Here is a 15155-nt window from a genome sequence, read left to right on the forward strand (position 1 = left end):
CGCTGGGGGTTGCCGTGCGTCCGCGCTTTGGCCGAGGGACGTGTCAAGCTTGCGGCTGGGCAGCGGGGGTCCGCAAAGGAGCCTGTTTGAGAGTGCTGGGTGTTGTCGACATATAAGAGGCAGTTGTCGACGGCAATGTGAGCGACGTGAGGATGGACGACGAAGCGAAGCACAGACGAAAACCCAGGCGAGGCAGATACAGTCGGCTCGAGAAGACGACATAAAAGCGGCCGGATCATCGAATTTTGCGACTGTAGAGCGACAATGACCAGACTCATCAAGACGGATACAATGGAGGCAGCCAAGTCCATGATCAAGCAGTCGCTGGTGGCCTATACAGAGCAGGTGTGGGCAGTGAGTCAAAAGGTGCGTTCTATTTTTTTTTTTTTTTTTTTTTGTTCTTATGTTTTTGTTGAGTTGCTGAAATGCAAGCTGGCGATGTTTTGTGGCATTCAGGGGCCGTTCTTGCCAACTACGCCGAACACTGTTTTCGGAAGGAACAAAAGAGCGACTGCCAAATACAATCGTCTCGACTCCGGGCAGGAGGTGCATACGTTCGTCTTTCCATTTTGGGAGCCAGCCCTCCTTCCGGTCTTGGTGCTGGTGATGACTAACTTCAGCGGTCTCCAAACCACCAGATCTTCAACAACCCCGAGCTCGCATACAAAGAGGCCGGTGCACACGATGCGATTGTTGGCATGCTCAGCACAGTCGAGGGTGTGCGCGTGACGCCACACGCATACGGCCTCGAGACGTCGTTTGAGGCCGAGTACGGCGCGGGCGGCCGCGTGCTCGTGTTCAATGCCGAGTACGACGCGCTGCCCGGCATCGGCCACGCCTGCGGCCACAACCTGATTGCGACGGTCGGCCTGAGCTCGTTCCTGGCCGTGGTCGACGCGCTGCGGGCCAGCGGGGCGCCAGGCCGCGTGCGGCTGCTGGGCACGCCGGCCGAGGAGTCGGGCGGCGGCAAGATCAAGCTGATTGAGGCGGGCGCGTACAAGGACGTGGGCGCGTGCTTGATGATGCATCCGACGGCACGGGCAGCCTTCGGGCCCGCGTCGGTGTACGGAAACGCATTCGACCGGACGCTGGCGATTGCGCGCTTCGCGATCGACTTCAAGGGCAAGCCGGCGCATGCGGCGCTGGCGCCGTGGGAGGGCGTCAACGCGCTGGATGCGGCCGTGGCGGGGTACACTGCCATCTCGGTGCTGCGGCAGCAGATCCGGCCCCAGGAACGGATCCACGACATCATTACCAACGGCGGCAAGCAGTCCAACATCATTCCCGACGCGGCGCGGCTCGAGTACGGCGTGCGTGCGCCGACGCTGGCGGGCGCGCTGGCGCTGCAGAAGCGGGCAGTCAAGTGCTTTGCGGGCGCAGCCGAGTCGACGGGGTGCACGATGGCGACGCAGGATCTGGGGGGCTACGCCGACCTGCGCGCCAACATGCCGATCTGCAACGCGTTTGTCGAGGCCATGGGCGCGCTGGGACGCGAGGTGCTGTGCGACACGGACCACACGACGCCGGCGTCGACGGACCAGGGCAACGTGTCATACGAGTGCCCGAGCTGGCACGGCATGTTCGGCATTCCGTCCGAGGGCGGGGCGTTTCCCCATACGGAAAACTTTGCCAGGGGCGCTGGACTGCGCAAGTCATTTGACCGTGCGCTGGAGAACAGTGAGGGCATGGCAGCAGTGGGCTACCGGTTCCTCGTCGACGACGAGCTGGCGGCGGATGTCAAGGCTGCGTTTGAGGAGCAAAAGAGGCACGACTGAGTGTGCATTGTAGCGAGCATATAACAAGCATATACGGCATATACGGTATATATGGCATATATAGCGTACAGAGAGGAACTAGACCCTGGCACGCAACAAATGTTTGTAGTCAATGCACGGTGACTTGATTGGCGTGCTTGAGGATCGGCAGTGACGACGTCAAAACTTTGACCTCGAGAATAAAAGATCGTTCTTCAAAATCGACGTATGGCCAGCAGTGCTTTTTCTAGCGCTGTGCCGTGGATCTTTATAGACGAGTGACGCTTTGCAAAGCATGAAAAGGGGTGTAAACAATAGCCAACAGAAAGAAGCCGAGCAGGCACACCCTTGTAAGTATCATGATGAAAAAATGTAAAGTAAAATAACAACAAGACACATTAGACAAACAAGACTGGTGATAAATCGCGTATGCCCTCTATATTACACGTCCATCAACATAAACCCTCAATGTCTCTCGCCGCCACGGGCGCCCTCTCCGTCTTGTTGTCCTGGACGTGCCCCAATCTGAAGTGCGCCTCCTCCTTGTCCTCCTTGTCCTCCTTGTCCTCCGTTTCTTCTTCGCTCTTGGCCCTCACAATTGCCTCGGCCACGCCGGTCTCGCTGTCCTCCATGTCGGCCACACGCCGCTTCCTGCGCATGCGCTGGGCCTCGCTGCACACCTCCCGCAACCGGCGATCCTATGACCGGCCCAGGATCAGCGACGACGCGCCGCCGCTGCTGCCAATCACCGGCAAACCCACCATCTCGTCCGCCTCGGCCACCCACAGCCGGGCCAGTGCGCGGCTCAGGCCCACCCGCACCCGTTGTAGAACGTCTGCCGCGGTCGTGTTGGCCGGCAGCCCGCTGCGCCAGTCCCAGCCACGCTGCATGCCAGTCGACGCCGACGACGCGGGCCACGCCACGGAACCAGGCGCGCTCGTCCGCGCACCCGACATGCTGCGGTGCAGCTGGCTCGCGAGCATGGAGCTGCCCGTCATGAGGAACGACGAGGCGCCCGACGCCGCCGACAGGTCGCTCGTCGTCTTGCGCAGCAGATCGGCCGGCGATGAGCCCTTGAGCCCGCCCGGCACGCTGGCCAGCACCACCTGGAAGAACTCGTCGCAGGTCGCGTACACGCGCGAGCCCGCCAGCGTCTGCAGGTCCTCGACGGCCTTGAGCAGCACGTCGACCGTCTCGGCGGCCACCACGGGCGGCGCCGTGACGTGGCCGGCCGACGTGGCGTCGGGCGGCCAGATGGGCTGCCAGACACGGCGGTGGTGCTCGGCACGGCCTCGGTAAACACGAGCGCCTCGCCCAGCAGCGCCAACAGGAAATCCTCAGAGACCACGGCGTCGCGTGCGGCGTCGTACAGCCCGCCGCGGATGTTGTCGTCGGCGCTCGCAATCACGGCCGTCAGAGCCGCAGCCGCAGCCGTGCGCCGCCGCACAGGCGGAATATCCGTCGACGGGTCGTCGCGCACGTTGTAAAAGTGACGAAGCGTCGCGTAGCCACTCAGCAGCCGGCCAAGGAGCTCCGCCGCCACAAGGTCGCGCCGCGCCAGCTGCTCCAGAGACGTCTTGCGCTCAAACAGCAGGCGCCGCAGGTAGTCGTCGAGGTCCGCTTCGAGGGGGTAAGCTGCCGACTGCACCAGAGAGTACGAGATGAGCAGGTTCATCACCTCGCGCACCTTGCCGGGCCGGTGGGCAATGGCAAAGTACCACACCGCCTCGCCGAACCGGTACGATTTATTGGCTAGGAGGTAGCCGTAGTGCTACGTCGTCAGTGTCAGTGTTTTTGTATGTGTGTATGTGTGTATGTGTCTGCTTCAGAATGGGTGGCTCTTACCTCCGCCGCTTCTTCTGCGAACGAGGACATGCCCAGGTCGCTCAGCAAGCGCCAGATCTTGTCCACTGTCGCGCCCGAGTCCACGTCCAAGCGAAGCAGGATCGTCCGCACCAGCTCGCCGATCGTCTCCTCCGCCCGCTCCTGCGAGTTCATGCGGCCGAGGACGTGAATGGCCAGTTCCCAGCCGTCCATATTGGCAGGCGAAGCATCGCTGCTTCCGGCAGCCTCCTCACGCTCGTTGTCCGCCTCCTCGTCGCCCGTCGGCTGCAGCTCCTTGTTGTTGATGAGGGCCTGCGCATACTGGACCAGTGTGTTGTCTTTGAAGCCGTCTGACTCGTCGGGGTCCGTCGGGTCCACGCCGAGCACCTCGAGGTCCTCCATGTCCAGGCCGCCCAGTGCCGTCGCCAGAGCCGACGTAGACGACTGTGTCGGCAGCCAGCCGCCGAGCGCGGCAATCTCCACGACCGCCGAGGCCACGGGTAGCGACCAGGCCCGCAGAAGGCCGAGCAGGCCGCGCGGGTTGTCCTCAAAGATACACGCCAGGGCCACCTCGAGCGGGCTGTTGGTGTTGATTTCCAGACCAGCCTCCGTCGTCGCCCGGAACGACCGCGTCAGCCGGTCCAGGTAGTCCGCAAAGGTCGACGCTGCGCCGTCCAAGCCGCCGGCCGCGTGGCCGCGCAGCGTCATCGTCATCGACATCGACTGGCCGTGGCGGCTCGTGCCGAAATTGGGGGCGTTTGGCGTCGGCGCTACCTTGGTCTCGTCCCACCACCCAAACAGGCCCAGCGTCGCCTCGCACCAGTCCTGCGAGACGCCCAGGATGCGCTCGCGCGAGCCCAGGGCAATGTCAAACACAATGTTGAGGTTCTCGTAAATGTCCCACGGCACCTGGCTCTCGGCCTTGCGCGCCATGCCGGCCATCGACTGGCGACCGCCCCGGTATGGCTCGCCAAACTCATCCTCGCCTTCGGCGTCGTCGTCGTCGTCATTGCCGGTGCCGGTGCCGGCACCGGCACCTCGGCCTCCCTCAGCAAACCGTCGTAGGTGGTCGAGGGCCCCCTTGGCACGGATCCGAAACAGGGTCCACTCGCTGTTCCAAATGTCCCAGCTGCCAAACTTGCCCGGGCACGTGTCCAGCATCGCAATCGTCTCCTGCACAGCACGCTCCACGTTGGAGAGGGCGCGGCCGCTGTACGCCTGCACACCCGCACGCCGCACCTTGTCCCAGCCGCCGGCCCGCAGCAGCTCGACGGCGTCCTCGACGCGGCCCTGCAGCAGGCTCACAAAGACGGTCTGCCAGAACATGCCGTGCGAGGCCGGGCTGGGCTGGAACTGCAGCACATCATGCACCTGGTCGGGATAGACGTTGTGGTAGTCGGCCATCCAGCGGAAGAGGGTTTCGGTCAGCGGCTCGGGCGACAGCACGCCCGTGTCGTTGTCCGTGCTGCGCGTGTGGTGAAGCTGCAGTGCAACCGTCGCAACATACGCGGCATTCTCGAACGCGCTCGCGTCGGGCCCGGGGCCGATGCTTGCGAACTGTTCGTCGTCGTGCTCGGAGTGCGCCGTCTCCGGAAGGCTGTCGGCGTACGCCTGCCAAAGGGCGACGAGCTGTGCAGACGCGTCGGCCAGAGCCTGGTCAAGCCGGTCCGCGTTGTCCTCCACACCCACGCCCTGGCTGTAGAGCTTGCTAATCTGCACCTCTGTCTGGCGGATCAGCTGTGGCGCCTCGGCCAGGCTGGCACAGCCCATTTGGCCGTACATGCTCTTGGCAATGGATGCGTATTTGAGTTCGCGGGGTCCGCGCGTCGATGCAGCACCGCCCAAAAGACGACCGCTGCCGCCGCCGCTGCGGGCGGCTGATGCACGGAAAATGTCTTCGGCCTCTTTGCGAATGCGGTCGTTGATGGCAGGCGTGGCAAAGGTGAGCAGGTCGCTGTTGTTAACGCCGTCCGTGCCGCCCATCGCGACTTCGCCCTCGCCGCCGTCCGCCTCGCCGCCGGCAGGCATCCATGGCGCGCGGCCCTGCAAGGAGGCACGCTCTCGGACGGCACTCTGCGCCAGGTCGAGCCATGGGTCGCTGCCCGCTCCGTTCTCGTCCTCCTCCTCCTCGTCGTATTCACCCTCTGCATCCTCCTCGTCGTCGTATGAGCCCTCGTCGTCGTCGTCGTCTTCGCCGTCTTCGTCGTTTTGGTAAGCGGGAGCACGGCTCCGGTTGGCAGGAACCTTTGTTGCTACTCGTGGCCGGTAGTAGGCCTCGTTGTCCTCCTCGTCTTCGCCTTCGGCATCATCGTCATCCTCATCCTCCTCTTCCTCATTCTCCTCGTCTTCGTCTTCCTCCTCCTCTTCCTCTTCCTCCTCGTCATCTTCCTCGTCGTCGTCGGCCATCACTTGGCTTAGTCGCGAGGGCTGCCGTGTCGATCCCGGTCCAAAGGTGGGCTTGCTACCTTGAATCGAGCGGCCAAGGGGTGAGTTGGAGCTGCCGCCACCACTGCCTGCCTTGAAGCCGCCGAAACTGCCGCCGCCCGCAGCAAAGATGTTCCGCGAGGTCGATGGCAATGGTGAGCCCGTGGACTTGGCTGTGCCCGCCACGCCCCGCATCATGGAGCTGCCCAGATACGACGCCGAGGGTGCGCCAGCTGGTGTGAAGCTGCCTGCCGACGAGGGCGGTGGCAGGCCGCCGGGGGTTGTCGAAGATGTGGCGCCGCCATCAAAGCGAAACAGGCTACCGCGACCGCCGCCGGCACCGCCGCCAAAGCCGCCACCAGGAGTGGCCGGCGACGAGAAGCCGCCGTCGTCGTCGTCGTCGTCCGGCAGCGAAAACTTGTTAGGCATTGTCGTTTACGCGGACGGCGCGAGAGGGCAGAAAGAGAAGCGCGGAGAATGAAAAGTGAAAAGGCTCGACTGCTTGTCGCTAATGCAATATCGTTGACATCAGATGGCATCAATTGGGCGTTTTGCAGACGACGAAAAGGCAGCTTGAAGCTGACGCTGGATTGTTTTGTTTGGATATTTTGGAGTCTTTCTGTTGCTGGGTGTGTACCTTCCTCAGAAAAAAGCTTAGCTCCTGCCACCTCCTCCACAGCTCAAGCGCGCCGCACAACGCGACTGAGAGTCACGTGATCAAGACGACTCGGTAGTCACCATCAAGACCATCCATTCAGGCATCAACTGGCATCACTTTCATCTCCCACCATTGCATTGCACGCATCAAACTGAATACTTGTATGTCGTAGATTATGAATTATTAAATTGGTAGTACTGTTGTCTATAGTGACATTCCCAGCATCCTTCGCAAAGGACGCCAGATACGAGAGCCAACCTGGAGGAAGACCGAGAAGAAAAACAGAGAAAAAAAAACACCATTCTTCGCTCCATGAATATAAAAAGACAAAACAATACCTTTTGCTTTTTTTAACAACACATCATCGCCTCTCATCTTCCATCTGCCTCTCGCCCTGCTCTCTTCATCATCCTCTTGTCTATAAACAACGTTTCCTTGGCAGCATTGTGGCCGGTCCAAAATTGTCTGCTCGTTTTGTCTTGTCCGTCCTTCCGTTATTTTCTTCGGGAAATTAATAGAACATGGCATGGGAACGAGATCCCGCGGTTCTACCTTGAACGCCTCAATAACGTCTTCGTCTAAATAAAGGGGGCGCAGAGAGTTCGTCCATATGTCATGCAAATGCATGTGTGACCAGGGAATGGAGTCGCTCGATATTCGCTTTGGGGTAGTTGGCGTCGTACGATTTGTGCTGTTTGTTGCTGTGTGTGATGCCAGCGTTGTGGGTGAGTGGATACGCCCATCTGCAGCGTTGCCGTTACGCCCTTCGGAGCGGGCACCGCTCAGTTGATGCGCTGGTAGAACAACAGGTATGCAACCTTGTTGTCCTTGATGCTCTCCTTGGGCGCCTTGTTCTTGGGGCTCGTCGCGCCATTCGCGACCGAGCTCCACTTCTTACCATTGCCGTTGACAGGCGCGCTCCAGTCGTTGTCGCTGTCGCCGGCTTCCTCCTCGCCCATGCCAGCAAAGCGGTTCGGGTTGCCCGCAGCTGGGTTCGGTGTGGCCTTGACGGCGTTGGACGGGTTGCTTGGCGGCGCCGAGCTGCTCGAGCCAGCAGACTCCTCAGCGCCGCCCTGGGCCACCTCCTCGCGGCGAATGCGGCGGATGACGGTGTCGTCCAGACGGATCCACTCGCGGCCATCCTCGCGGAGCGCATCGACGGTGTAGTGGCCACCGCTGGCCTGCTTGCCGTGGTGGTAGACGACGGCGTTGAGGCGGTATTTGGGGAGGGGCTCCGACAGGAACGTGTTGCGCTTGCGGCGGCTGAAGATCTCGCGTGGGATCTCCAGCTCCAGCGGGTAGCCAATCTTCTTCCAGATCTTGACAGTGCCGTTGCCCTGCCAGTCGAACTGGAAGCGCTTGAGGTGCAGAATCAGGACCGGCGGCAGGTCCTCAATAAACACTTGCTTCGTTGCGCGGACGTCCTTGCCCTGGGGGGACTTGAAGTCGGCGTGCAGAATCTCGGGGTTCGTGAGGTTGCGCAGCGCATCGACAATGTTGCGGACCTCGGGCGAGTCAATGTGTAGCTGCAGAGACTGGTACGGCTCCAGGGTCACGGAATCCTTGCGCCCAGGAACGCGCAGCTCCGACCGCAGAAGACCACTGAAGATACTGTTGATGGGCGAGGTCATGGCGTGTCCCGATGACCGCGTCTCGGCGGCGCGCTGCCGGGGGCCAACCTCGAGCCAACCTCCGGAAGGGTCAGCACCGTCAGACGTCACAGAAAGAGCCGGCGTGGCCTGTGCAGACGTGGGTGACGAGCCGTTGGTGTTGGCCGCGTTGGCCACGTCCTGCAGAACCTTGGCGCACTCGTCGTTGAGAGTCTCGAGCAGGAAGCCGAGGAACTCTTCGGCATCTTGCTGATGACCACGCTGGAGAGAATGGTATTAGCTTCTGTTGCTGCTTCTGCTACGCTCGGTCGGGGGAGAAGGGTGTTCGCAGCAGGGGGTGCAACTTACAATCATGCTGGAGAATCGTGGCAGTTGCTTAATGGCGTTGTACACAAATTCAGGGGTAAAAGCCTCGCCGTACCGCTCCAGGTCATCGCTCTTGAGGCGTTTCTGGAGGGCCGCGGGGTCGGCACGGTCGATGACCTTGAACTCGCGCAGGAACATGATCATGGCGTCGATCATGGGCGTCTCGCTCTTGAAGCTAAACACCGCCTTCTGGCCAACCTGGTCGAGAAAGTCGTAGAAGGGGATGCAGAACGTGAGGACTTGGAGCACGGAGTTCATGTAGCACATGTTGCCCGTGTTGATCAGACCGCGCGGCTCAATGAAAGCCACCTTGTCCGCGGTACCGACACGGTATGAAGAGACCGCCTCGGCCAGCGAATTGGCGTTCGACTTGGCAAAGACACCAGTCGAACCGTTCGTGCCGTTGGCAGCGGCATGACCGTTGGTGGCAGCGGCGCCGTTCACGCCGGCGTTTCCTGCTGCAGCGGCCTTTGAAAACAGGCCAGTCCACAGCTTGGGGCCCGACGGCACCGGAACGGCAGCTGGCTCATCCTTCTCGGCCTTCTCGGCGACGTCGCCGTTGGTCGCAGCCTCGCCGTTAACAGGAGCAGCTTCGCCCTCCCGTGGCAGTTCAGGAGCCTCTATTGCCGTAGCGCTGGCCACAGGGCCATCCGTAATTGGCTTTGTGGCAGCTGCGCGAACAGGAAGAGCAGGAATCACGGGAACTGCGGGAGCCGTTGGGCTAGTCACAGATGCCTTGGCAGGGCTAGGTGTGGTGGCGGAGGTGGAAGCAGGGCCAGGCTTGGGGGTCTGCGGCGCGGTAGTAGAAGCGACGGTGGCTGCTACAGCCTCGTGCTGGCTGGGAGGCAGCTCAACACTCTCAAAGCCACCCATGTCCCGACGTTTCCGGCGTGCAATTGCGCGTCTCGGCGGGAAGGCCTCTTTGGGCGAGGAGTACCACGGTAGCTTTACGTAAAAATCATGGTCAGCTTCAAATTTTCAAATTCTTTCCTTCGCGTCACGAGAGTTGGAAGATACAACGTACTGGTGCTCTGAAACGTTTTGAAGGCTGAGAGGCCTTTGCTACACCAGGCGCCTCTGGCTCGGAAGGAGCCTGGACAGCGGGGGAGGACTCGACGTTCTCTTGCAGCAAAGATGGATCCGCTTCGGACGTCGGAGTAGGTCCCGCGTCCGTAGAGGGAGTGAAGGCATTGCCTTCAGGGGCAGGCGGGGCGTTCTGTTGGGTAGATATGGCCGACATCGGGGTGGTCGTAGAGTGGGTCGAGAGCGAAGGTATTGAGGCGGGAGGAGGGTTGTCGTTCGGTGTATAGGGGTTGCCGGCGGCGGCGTTAACGATGGCGTTGTTGTGTGGCACATCGCCACGGCCAACTAGAGGGATATGCGGCGGGAGAGAAGGAGGCAGGCCCATCGATGCCTGCATGGGAGGAGGCTGGTAGGACGCGATGCCAGCTGGCGGAGATTGCTGAGGGATCATGCCGTGCAGAGGATACGGAGGCGGCAGCTGCTGGGCCTGAGGCGTGGCGACAACAAGAGGCACATTCTGGGCGTTCCGCACATAGGGAGACAAATGCGGCTGCTGCATGTTATGTGGCAGTCCTTGCGGGTGCTGTGCGTGGGAAGCCAGAGGAGCATGCTGTTGCGACTGCGGTGGTGGAGGCGGCGGCGGCGGATGCATCCCCATAGGAGCAAATTGACCCGGCATACCAGGGCGACCATGCTGCTGCTGCTGCTGTTGCTGTTGCTGCTGCTGCTGCTGCTGCTGTTGGAACTGCATGAAGGGAGCGGGCATTGCTTGGTTCTGCATGTACGGCATCTGGGGATAACCAAACTGCTGGCTGCCATACAGGGGCATGTACCCGTGCTGGAACATCTGCTGCTGGTACGGGCCATTGTGGTTGTTGTAGCCGTACTGGCCATTGTTCTGGTTATTGTAGTTGTTACCGTAGTGGCGACCTCGCCGCGGCCCGCCGCCGCGGCCACCGTGATGGCCATTATGACCACTGTGGCCGTTGTGGCCGTTGTGGCCGTTGTGGCCATTGTGGCTATTGTTGCTATTGTGGCCATTGTGGTTATTGTGGCTGTTGTGACCGTTCTGGACATTGTGGTTGCCGCTACCGGCACCGTTGTTCCCTTGGGTGGTCCCGAAGCTGCCGCCCGGTATGTCGGCCATGCCTTGCGCTGCACTGGCTCCGAGGCCGGCCCGCCCAGCCGGCAGATGACTGTTATTCATCTTGCCGGCTTGGGGAAATGTGTCCGCGTCGCCTGGAGGCCTACAGTCACAATGGAACTGTACGCGCCAAGCGTTCTGGTTTTCGGGGTCGAAGGCTGTCTGCGCAGTCGTTGCGAGTCGCAGAGAGCGGCAGGAGAGTCGCGTGGATGTGTGCGGATGGAAGAAACAAGATGGCGCGATCGGAAATGATTGTGTTTCGTGACGGGCAAGGCTTTCGCGCCACGTTGAGATTGCGGGAAAAAGGGCGATGTGCAATGCTTGTCGGATGCAGATGCACAGAGGACGATCGCACGGTCGAGTGTAGAGGAAGGAAACGAACTAGAATAATCCAAAATGCTCCCGGGGATGGACGGCTTCTTCGTGTTGCAAGGAAACGAAACCAAACCTTGAATCAGAACGCCTGCTATGCCTGTTGGTGCGTCACAGTGTGGCGCGGCGAGTGGTTATCGCACTGTATCAAACAATACCGAGTCGAAAAAAAGAAGTAGCAAACGCAGCGACCGTCGACAAGCTTCCAACGTCGAATCGCAGCGATGGTGCGATGCGTTGGCAAACTCTGCGGAAGCAAAAGATGCGTTGTCGTGTCGTCGTTTTTTTGGGGTTGCCCTCTCGATATCAGGAACAAGGATGCCGAAGAAAAGTACAGGGCGCAATAGAACGCGAATAGGGGAAATGAGCGTCGAAAAGGAACAACAGCGAACAAAACACGCAGAAAAAAAGGACTGGGTCAAGAAATGGTTGGAAACAAAGGACCGTCAAGAAGGAAAAGAAGAAAAAAAGGGGGAGAAGAAGGAGGGCGGGCGATGCTCGGCGAGGGCATCGAGGTTTGATGGATGGTGATGGGGAAGGAGGATGAAAAAGGCTGGCCGAGGAAGGAGTGCGGAAAAGGGAAGGAAAGACCGTCACTGAGTGGAGTGCGCCTGGCTTCTGCTGTCGTTCGCTACTGTCTCATTCATTAGGTTCTGGGCGCTGCCATTCGCTCCTTCCCACGCGTTGGATCCTTTTCGCTTTTTTTTCAGGCGCACGACACTCCCCACAAAAATTATTGGGCCCGTTGCGTCTTTTCTGACTAATACGAAAACATACGTTTATTGGTCAGCCAGTGAATGTGCACGTGCACGACATTGCAGGAGCTTCCCCGGAGCGATGAGTCCGTGGTAGCGACAACTTTACATTGCATCAAAGCCTATCCAGCGTCAACAATACAGAAGCGCAATGAACAAAGCAGATGCGTTGGAACCAGAGAACCATTGCTATGCTGCAAGCTAGGACATCGCTTCGGCCGTCCATTATGCAAGTCAACTTGCATGGCATCGTGCATCATATGCAGTGTCGGATGCATGCAAGGACAGACACCGAAAGAAACTATGCTACTCAAGCCCTGGCTGGATGTTCCAGGCCACACATGCAATACAACCCGAAAATGGGACAGGAAAATGGAAAAGAAAGCCACAAAAGTGCGCCGTCGCCATGCTCGTGTCGTTTGTGAATTGTTCTGTAGACCTGCCGCGCCCCTTTGCCCGCTTCATTCGTCGCGGAACATCCATCGGCCGCCTCCAGACCGCATCGCCTCCCGATACCGCTCCTGGACCGTGATCCGCTCGACCTTGTCCGCCTCGGCTCGGTTGTGCTCCTCGTCCTGGGTGGTGGGGAAGTCGGTGTCCCAGAACCCGGGCGGCGACGCCCTCCGGTGGAAGCGGTGCCGGTGCTTGCCGTACTTGTCAGCAAGCTCTTTTGTGCGCGCCTCGAGCCACAGCGCCTTCTTCTCCTCGGGCGACATCTGGCCCAGCATGTAGGCGCCGTCGCCCAGGTGCCGCTCCATCAAGACAAGGCACTCGGAGCGTCGGAGATGGGCGGGGCCGGCGGCGTCCAGCTCGGACGTCGCCATGCTGCGAAAGGCCTTGCCGCAGCACTGCGGGTCGGTGCAGCCCGACAGGCCGGCACGGTCTGCCCGGCCGCGCACCACTTCGTTGTACGCAAACGTCTCGCCGTTGTTGAAGGCTGGGTTGATTTTGAAGTCGTCCAGCTTGAGGCGGTCGACGGGCCGGCCGCGCAGGGGCGACGACACCTTCTTGGCCGTGCTCTCGGCCTTGGCGGCCAGCAGCGCCGCTGTCAATGGGTTTGTGGTGGGTGTAGCGAGCCCCGCGGCCGCGGGCGTGCCAGCATGTCGTGCAGGAGCCGCGCTGGGCGTTCTCGGCAGAGACACGTTGTCGTCATCGCGAAGATGCGGCAGCTTCCGCGTCGGCGGTGGCCGTCCAAAGAGACCAGCAGTCGGACTGTCTGTGCCGCCATGAGTTCGCGGGATAGCGGTTGCTCGTGGAAGCGACGACGAAACAGGACTCGGCTCGGATGGCCGCGAATTAAGCAGCGAGCGGAGTCGAGTCTGTCTTGTCGTGCTCGGTGGCTCCATGGCCGTGCGCTTTGAAGTGACAGAGGGCGAGTCGTAGGCCTGATTGTCTTCAGCCAGCGATTCGATACCTCGCTTCAGAGACGTAAGGCCCTTCACCGGGTCCTTGGGCCCACGGCGGACGTTGCCAGAAATCGGCGCCAGCGGCGTAGATGGCGTGCACGGCAAAGGTCGCGCGGGAGGTGGTGGCTGCGGAACCAGACACGCTGCTACGGTAGCGGGCTTGGAGTCTTCAGTGTCCCTGGAGACTTGGGCGCCTGGCTCATCTGCGGGCTTTTCTTGGGACGCAGCTGGACTCGACTCGTCGCTGTTGTCTCTTTCCAAGAGCAGTTGTTGCTGGTAAAAGAGATGCCTTTTCCGTGGTGTTTGCACTGTGAGCTGCCCCTCGTCGAGGTCGATGCTCTCTTGTGACTCCCGGTAGTTCGCTAAACCCAGTGCCCGAGGCGTGTTGTCGGAGCTTTCTCGCTTCACCGCCGGCAGGATCTGCGGTGTTTGGCGGTCGTTCGATCGGTCGTTCGCGCCCTTCTTGAGCTTCTTAGTCACTCGTTCCCAGATGATCTCAGGCCCGTCGGAGGACGGCTCGTTCTTAATCGTCACATGGCCAGCAACGTCGTCTGAGCTGGTCGCACGCGGCGTGGGAAGCGCGGTCAGGTCGGGAAGGTCGGGCTGCGCCGCGTCTGACGACGGCTCGCTTTGTGTGGAGTCCGGTACAGTCTCGTTGTTCGCACCATCCGCACGGGTCCCTTTAGGGACTTTTTGTGGCGGCAGTTCCGGCTCAGCGCCGTCATCGTCCGCCGTCGGGTGGCCCAAGAAAGAATATGTTTCCGATGAGGTGAAACTAGCGCTCAGGGTCGGCTTGGTGACTTCGGCCTGTGGTTGCGGTTGCGGCTGTGGCTGTGGCTGTGTTTTCTCTACCATATCGAGTGCTGCTGGCGTGGATGTACGGTCCTCGAGCGGTACGGCCGTCTGTCGGGCCGCGGCCAGTTTCTTCTCCAGCTTCTTGATTTTCACCTCGAGGCTGTCGGCATATTCCACCCATCGGAGCGTTTCGGCCTTGCGCTTCCGAACCAACGCCACCACTTCTTCGAGCTGCGACTTGGCCACCGCATGTCGCATATTCGACTTTTCTAGGGCCTCCTGAAGCTCTTGCACGAGCTCGGACATGCTCTCCTGTGAATTGACGTCGCCTGCTGTGACCGGCCCACTCTGGTGCGCGGCATTCCGTGCGGCCTCGGACCGCTGAAGAGAATCTGTCAGCGTCGCAACCTGACTCCGCAGCTGGCTCATCTCGGATTCCATCTGCCCCTGCGATGCCTGCGAGTCTGCTCGCAGTTTGTTGTACTTTTGCCGCCATTCTTCGTCGCGCCTCTGAAAGTCTGGACGCCGGCCATCGATGGCCGTTGTCAGCACGCCATTCGCTTCTTCATGTGCAGTGCGCCCCCATCGTCTCTCCCCAACTCACCTGCTGTCACTTTCTCGTTCATTCCATCCAACGCGCGCTCAATTGCCTGAAGCAAGGCTGGCCGCCCTTGACGGACGGCGTCAGACATGACCGCGAGCTGTCGAATGCGGCTGCCGTTGCGGTGCTGCGTCAGATCAAAGTCATCCTTTTCGACCGAGCATACCACTTCATTAGGCGTTTGGTCCTCCTTTGTCGTGGCCCAGGAGCGTCGTCGTCGAATTGTGACGGCGAAAGTCCCTACTGCTCGTCGTTGTCATTGGTAGACGCGTGGGGCACAACGCGCCGACCGCGTTCTCCACACTATATTCTTGACGCGCCAAGGCACGTGATAGCACTTTGCCCCAAGTTTTCAGTGGCCTTTCAGGGCAATACTCTATCGCATAATTATGGAGAACCGCCCCTGCCAATCGCTCCCAGCAC

General features: G+C 60.6%; 4 protein-coding genes across 4 annotated transcripts; 1 reads left to right on the forward strand and 3 right to left on the reverse strand.

Moving 5' to 3' along the window:
* Positions 1 to 264: 264 nt before the first annotated feature.
* SPBR_05890 (amidohydrolase) lies at positions 265 to 1775 on the forward strand (the record flags this gene model as incomplete). The annotated part of the gene is made up of 2 exons (XM_040764153.1): positions 265 to 354; positions 639 to 1775. The coding sequence occupies 2 exons, from the start codon at positions 265 to 267 to the stop codon at positions 1773 to 1775; spliced, it is 1227 nt and encodes a 408-aa protein (XP_040622475.1).
* Positions 1776 to 2206: 431 nt separating this feature from the next.
* On the reverse strand, positions 2207 to 6431 carry SPBR_05502 (uncharacterized protein; the record flags this gene model as incomplete). The annotated part of the gene is made up of 4 exons (XM_040763766.1): positions 2207 to 2452; positions 2516 to 3013; positions 3058 to 3525; positions 3600 to 6431. The coding sequence occupies 4 exons, from the start codon at positions 6429 to 6431 to the stop codon at positions 2207 to 2209; spliced, it is 4044 nt and encodes a 1347-aa protein (XP_040622476.1).
* Positions 6432 to 7442: 1011 nt separating this feature from the next.
* SPBR_05549 (uncharacterized protein) lies at positions 7443 to 10866 on the reverse strand (the record flags this gene model as incomplete). Its single annotated transcript, XM_040763812.1, has 3 exons — positions 7443 to 8531; positions 8619 to 9581; positions 9661 to 10866. The coding sequence occupies 3 exons, from the start codon at positions 10864 to 10866 to the stop codon at positions 7443 to 7445; spliced, it is 3258 nt and encodes a 1085-aa protein (XP_040622477.1).
* Positions 10867 to 12391: 1525 nt separating this feature from the next.
* SPBR_05654 (DNA repair protein sae2/ctip) lies at positions 12392 to 14823 on the reverse strand (the record flags this gene model as incomplete). Its single annotated transcript, XM_040763917.1, has 2 exons — positions 12392 to 14649; positions 14736 to 14823. The coding sequence occupies 2 exons, from the start codon at positions 14821 to 14823 to the stop codon at positions 12392 to 12394; spliced, it is 2346 nt and encodes a 781-aa protein (XP_040622478.1).
* Positions 14824 to 15155: the final 332 nt, after the last annotated feature.

The sequence above is a fragment of the Sporothrix brasiliensis genome, assembly GCF_000820605.1.
Source record: "Sporothrix brasiliensis 5110 chromosome Unknown Cont15, whole genome shotgun sequence".
Classification (NCBI taxonomy): Eukaryota; Fungi; Ascomycota; class Sordariomycetes; order Ophiostomatales; family Ophiostomataceae; genus Sporothrix; species Sporothrix brasiliensis.